Source organism: Cryptomeria japonica, chromosome 2 (genome assembly GCF_030272615.1).
Source record: "Cryptomeria japonica chromosome 2, Sugi_1.0, whole genome shotgun sequence".
NCBI classification, from domain to species: Eukaryota; Viridiplantae; Streptophyta; class Pinopsida; order Cupressales; family Cupressaceae; genus Cryptomeria; species Cryptomeria japonica.
In genome coordinates, this window is record NC_081406.1 from 85,475,480 (window position 1) to 85,481,512 (window position 6,033).

General features: G+C 36.3%; 1 protein-coding gene across 2 annotated transcripts; it reads right to left on the reverse strand.

Moving 5' to 3' along the window:
* Positions 1-577: 577 nt before the first annotated feature.
* Positions 578-4,475, reverse strand: LOC131078820 (uncharacterized). Of its 2 annotated transcripts, XM_058016599.2 has the most exons (6): positions 4,183-4,337; positions 3,917-4,085; positions 3,645-3,732; positions 3,485-3,552; positions 1,685-1,741; positions 578-1,288 (listed from the first exon to the last, which is right to left on the reverse strand). In XM_058016599.2, the coding sequence occupies exons 2-6, from the start codon at positions 4,019-4,021 to the stop codon at positions 905-907; spliced, it is 702 nt and encodes a 233-aa protein (XP_057872582.1). In that variant the 5' UTR covers positions 4,022-4,085; positions 4,183-4,337; the 3' UTR covers positions 578-904. The 2 variants fall into 2 exon arrangements, with proteins under 2 accessions (XP_057872582.1, XP_057872581.1); XM_058016598.2 differs by having other exon boundaries at positions 3,917-4,475.
* Positions 4,476-6,033: the final 1,558 nt, after the last annotated feature.

Here is a 6,033-nt window from a genome sequence, read left to right on the forward strand (position 1 = left end):
AAAGCCCACAAGGAAAATGCAAGCTAGGTCCCCTTTAGCTTCTTTAAGCTTACTGTTTTGTCTCTCGAGTGGGTATTTGTTTTTTATCAGCATAATCTCTGTTAATAGGGCAGCAAGCTTCTGCCATGTAGACTTTAATTTTTTTATTAAAAGAGACTCATCAGACTTACATATGTTAATTAAGGAGGACTCTTTATGCCTTCCATGGACTGCCTGGTTGCATTCCTTCTCCTCTACTAGAAGGAATTTTGATGCTTCCATTTTGAATCCTGCTAAAAATCTATTTGCTATCTTAGCTTTGTAAATTCTACATAATCAATATAATTATGGCTCTGCCTTTACCGATAAAAAAAAAAATTAGTTTGGCAGGACCCACGTAACTCCACTCTCAATTTCTCATTCGAGATTTTTTTTCACCTCTTCAACTATTAACCAGAATATCAAAAAACACATAAATACAACAGCCAAGCAAATAATAGTAACAACAAAAAAATCGGCCTTCCATTCAAGAATCTGTTCTGGAGAACCATCATCATTCAATACAAATCATATCATCATTCAATGCAAACGAACAATGTACCTTGCAAAGAAAATTTTATTAAACGGTATAAACCTTTAATTACAAGAAGGATGATTCTAGACCTTTCATCATATCCCAGATTGTGATGTAACTCTCTGAAACGAATGAGAAGAAAAAAATCAGACTTTTAATTACAACTCCCTCTCAATTTAAACCTACAATATTTCTGAGGGAACTAAATCGAAGCACAGGGAACAAAAGCTGTAAAAGCTACCCAGTTCATCAATGGTTACATTTCTCTGGGTTTTTGCCAAAGATCTACCCAAAATTTTCTTGGGGTTCCAAGAAAGGAAAATTTTCCCTTTCAACTTGCTTCATCTGTAATCACACAACATAAGTCGGTGAAGTATATGAGTCAACTGCCCCATAGCGGGGGATTTCAAAACCACTTCCTTTGCTTGTACTAACTCGAGGTTTCTTGAACTTTATTCCTTGCTCTTTTTCCTCAAGGCTGTGATGGTCTTGGATTGAAGAAGCAGAGTACCAATTATCTTCAGTGTAATCATCTTCATTGTCGTCATCATACCACTCATCTTCTCCATCATTCCAGAGGTCATTAATTTCACATAAGGGATACTGTTTCTGCATTGTGAAATCCTTTTCTACGGTGTGCTCTGGCTGTTGAGTGTCCCCACTGGAAAACCAGTTCTCATTCACCATTTTTGTGAACATTTCCTGGAGATCTTCAAATGTGTCTTCTTTGTTATTCTGCATTCCAGGAGGTAAATAATCTTGTCACACATTTAAGTCAAAAAGGAACTGAAACTACACTGGTAAACCCTCAAGGATAATTAGATGTTGATTGTGTGCTTCTGGGATGACCAATATGAGAATTTTCAAATCTCGAATGTTTGGAGTCCACCTTCAGAACAAGTTCATAAAACAGCTCTCCCTAGTCATGGATTCGGAAGGACTCTGAAACATTTGAGATTTTAAATATTCTCACATGTTTATCTCAGAAACAAAAGGCTGCAAAGACAACTCACAAAATCAAGTTACCCTTACAAGATGTGTCTGTAAGGACTTAAAAAATGAGATTTAAAAATCTCACATGTTTATCCCAAACAACCCAAAATAACAAAAGGCTGGAGAGAGAGATCTCACCTGAGTCTTCGTATCAGCCATCATGGTTGCCATCTCATCTAAAAAATCAGAGAAACCCTGAAAATCCGAAGAATTAACATTTAGAAATGGTTCAAAATTTATATGTTCTTGGAAAAAAGAAAACAGAAATCATCATGCTATACAATTTCCTTTCATTAAAGGTATCTCAAAGCAGAGATCAGACAAAGATGACAATCCTATTGCCTGTAAGCAGAGGTGAGAGTATAGGGTATTGCAGACATGAGACTACTGAGTACTGCTACGATTGAGAGTTCCTTTATTTTGGGCTAGTAAAAAAATAGGGTTCATTGTTCTAGGTAACACAAACGAAATGCTGGAATTCCGATTTATCTGCTAAGGTTCTCCAACCAGGACTAACCTTTAAGATAATCTGAGCACAAGGAATCTATAAAGCCTGGATAGCAATTAAAGCAGATCCTCACCCATCTTTGTTGAAAGGTTCCCTCACAGGAGGTTTCAACCTCATAGATTTGAGGGTTTAAGGTAAATTTTCAAGGTTGCCTCTAACCAAAACTGAAAACACTAATCTGATAAGGTTACAAGGACATAGTTTAAGATCTGACTTATACATTAATAAGAGTAGCACAAATTGTATTTTTGTACCCATGATCATGCTCAGTGATAGCCCAATACGGAAGCATTCCCACACAAGGAGCTATTATGGATTAATATGTCCTCTGATATAAGGAAAAACTGCCGGAGAAGAGTTCCTCCCTTTTAATTTTTAGATTTTCAGCCATTCAGCAATTGAGTGTGGTTGGGTTGGAAAGTTCTCCTATCGATTTAGAGGTTTTCTAATCGTTTAGCATCATTTGAAGGAACCTTATAGGCTTGTGGTAACTATTTGGAGAGAAATATGGCACCCACTAGAAATTGAGATTTAAATACAGGGCTACTATATTTAATGACAAGATTCCAATTTATCCTCTATATAGATTTTTCTATCCCATAAAGACCCCCTATACCATACAATAGATCCTGAAATCCCTCTATAAAACGACATCCTAAGATCTTGAAAAACCTCCATAAAACCACATCCTGAGATCCTGAAATCCCTCTATTGAACCACATCCTAACCCCCCTTTAAAAACAGGCTAAAATTTAAGCTTCAAACATCAACAAATACAAATCAAGATCTATTCTACCAGAGGGTTAACTCTCAGCTTTCAAAGATCTATAATAAGGCAAAAGCGTTTGGATCCCCTCATTATTTTTCTTTTGCTTGACGCAGCACTTATGACCATGCTGTCATTCTCAGTTATATCCCAATAAGATTGGGCTAGAGTTTAAACTTCAAGCATCAACCAAAACAAGTCAAGATTTGTGGGAACAGGGGGCTGGCTTTAAGCCTCTAAAATCACCATTAAGATAAACAGGGGGGTGGGATCTCTATTATTTCTCCTTTGCTTGTTGCACAATGGTAGATTACCCATGGCTCCATAGCTCTTATTTCTAAAGATTGGAAGCTTCCCAACAGGGTAAGCTTCATAGCTCTTAGTTTTAAAGACTTGAAACTTTCTAACAGGTTAGGCTCCATAGCCCTTCTTTCTAAAGATTCAAATCTTTTTAACAGGGTAGGCTCTATAGCCCTTCTTTCCAAAGATTCAAATCTTTCTAACAAGATATGCTCCATAGCTGTTCTTTCTAAACATTTGAAATTTTCTAACAGGGCAAGGTTGAATGATGGTGAGTTTGAAAAGATTTTTGGATAGAACCCATGCAATAGTGACCTAGAAGGAAATGAATCAAAAAGAAATACAGATAAATGTAGAGACTCACATTCAAATCATCGCCATCATCATACACGCCTGCATCATACATTGCCCTCTTGGTATCATCTGATAAAACTGCAGAAATTGAAAACATCCCATTAACAAATCCACCCTTTGCTGACACACTGAGCTAATCAGGCTACCCTAGACGGAACATTTTTAATCACCTGAATACGCTTCTTGAATCTGCTGGAACCTTGCCTTCGCCTCCTCCGCATGAGAAGGATCTTTACTCCACTTGTCAGGATGCCATTTCTGTTCAAAAAAGCAAAAAACGAAAAAGAAAGAAAGCAAAAACATTAACAAATCATCCATTAAACAATTCAGCAACCCATCCAGATCAACTTTGATCACAAACCCATTCATCACAAAATGCTCAATCATAAATACCAGAGATCACTATTACATCAATCTGATCATGGAACAACAAAATACACACCCTTGCCAGTTTTCTGTAAGCACTCCGTATTTCAGCCTCAGAGCAGTCCTTGCTAACACCAAGAACTTCATAAAACGAAGCACCCAATTTCCCTTCCAGGGCCATTGCAAGCTAAAACAAGAAAAATTCCACCAATCTCCTTGCCAGCAGCACTACAAACCCAATACTCCTGCAGAGATTCAAAGCTGAATATGAAATACCCAAATCAACCAGATCAATTCTCAATAGAAAATCTATTTCTCTTTCCAACTACCACAATCAGACACCTCTACATTTATATGTCACTGTTCTTCACAAAATTTCAAATTGTGCAGAACTTTTCACCGGCCACGCATGCCCTCTAGATGAAACTAGAACTTCAGACGCTCTGGGGAGAAAAGTATACTATTTTGGTTTCTTCTTATTCGTTATATAGAAGCGTACATTCATAAAAATATCTTCTGCCACCATGGTTATTTACAGGTCAAGGTAACTGTATGATTCTCAGAAAGATCGGGATAATCTAGAGGGTGCGGGGCCCAATCTAATTGACACGTATGAAGTAGGATGAAGATATTTTTGTGGGAGTGAATTTCAATTGGGACACATAATCACTGACCAGGTCTAAATGGGAGAGGATTCTAGAAAATTACAAGGCTGGAAGTTGCTTTGATAGTCCTTCTAACTTCCCTGTATTTTAACTTTCTGTGTCAATCTGTTGCGTGTTGCCGCCATTATTTCAAGAGATATTTTGAAGGCTTGTATTCAAAGAATCATATCATGTTCCCACTACTGTTAAAGATTTATTTTTATGTTTGGTAGCTTTCGTAATGACATTAAATTTTGATACCTAGTTCATATTATTGAATTTGTAAGTTTTTGGATTTTGACTGCTGATTATTTTGATTAATCATCTTGGAGAAGAGAATGAATGAAAATGTTTGTATTAGTTTACAAAATATATTTTACAAGAAAATATTTATATAATTTGAATCAATTAAATAAATGTATATATTTATATAAATTAAGAAAAAGTTAGAATAAGGTTCATTATCCTTTTAGGTCATATCCAATCCTTTTATTAAGGATTAATGTCTTGGTGTAATATGACATATTTCAAAACATTCACAATTGTGCACGCTAGGGCATTCTTGCCCTAGCAATGCGTACATGGTGGCGTTTCTTGCTACAAGGGGCATTTTGGGGTGGTTCAATGGTGTGTGGGGGGCGTGAGGTTGTTTTAAGCATGTCTGGAGACATTTCTTCATTTTCCTATAGAATTTTCTTAAGTTTTGGTGCATGTGTGTTATTGTATGTTGAGTGGAAGGTTTGGAGGGAGTTTTTGGTGCAAATTATAGTGGGGGCATTGCTAGATAAGATTTTTTGGTCTTTCCTTTGAGAGCAACTTTGTGGTGAAGCGGGTTTTGGTCCTTTTGGTGTCCCGAGTATTTTGCCTAGCGTTGGGTCAAGCATGTCATTTGTTGAGGCTCCGGTAAGGGTAGACCCTTCATCTTCAATATATGCCTTAATTTGTAAGTTTGTGGGGATTCAAGTCTCTCTTCTATTTTTTGAAGCTTGGTCTCGACAAACCTAGAACCCCAAGGGAGATTTTGAAATTATGATGGCAACTAACAATTATTTTACGATGGTGTAGACCCCTAAATTTGACTAATTAATTTAATCAAAAATTTAAATCCTATTCTTCCAATTAATCTAATTAATTAATTAATTTTTTATCCCTTTCTTCCTATTAATTAATTCTTAATTAATTAATCTCCCAAATCCCTTTCTTCCAATTAATTAATTAATTATCCTATCCTCCTAATTAATTAATCTAATTGATTGATTATCGCGTCCTCCTAATTAATTGATTATCCTCCTAACTAATTGATTATTCCATCCTCCTAATTAATTGATTATCCCATCCTCCTAATTAATTAATTATCCTTGTTCTTACATCTCATTTGATTAATTACCTTTAATTAATTAAATATCCCTTTTCCCAAAACCCCCATGAATTAATTAATTAGACTCAAATCCTATTTGAGCACATGGCTCCTAACGTTAACCCCCCATCTAACCTAACCCTTGTCCTAACCCTGGGGTTCCAACCAACCCTATCTATCCTAACCTCTCCC

What these genes read in the sequence shown, in the direction of transcription:
- LOC131078820 (XM_058016598.2), bottom strand. Translation starts at nt 4,021, where the DNA reads ATGGCCCTGGAAGGGAAATTGGGTGCTTCGTTTTATGAAGTTCTTGGT. An exon ending in ATGATGGCGATGATTTGAAT is followed by an intron (nt 1,742 to 3,484) that starts GTGAGTCTCTAC and finishes TCGGATTTTCAG; the next exon opens with GGTTTCTCTGATTTTTTAGA. An exon ending in TGGCTGATACGAAGACTCAG is followed by an intron (nt 1,289 to 1,684) that starts GTGAGATCTCTC and finishes CCTGGAATGCAG; the next exon opens with AATAACAAAGAAGACACATT.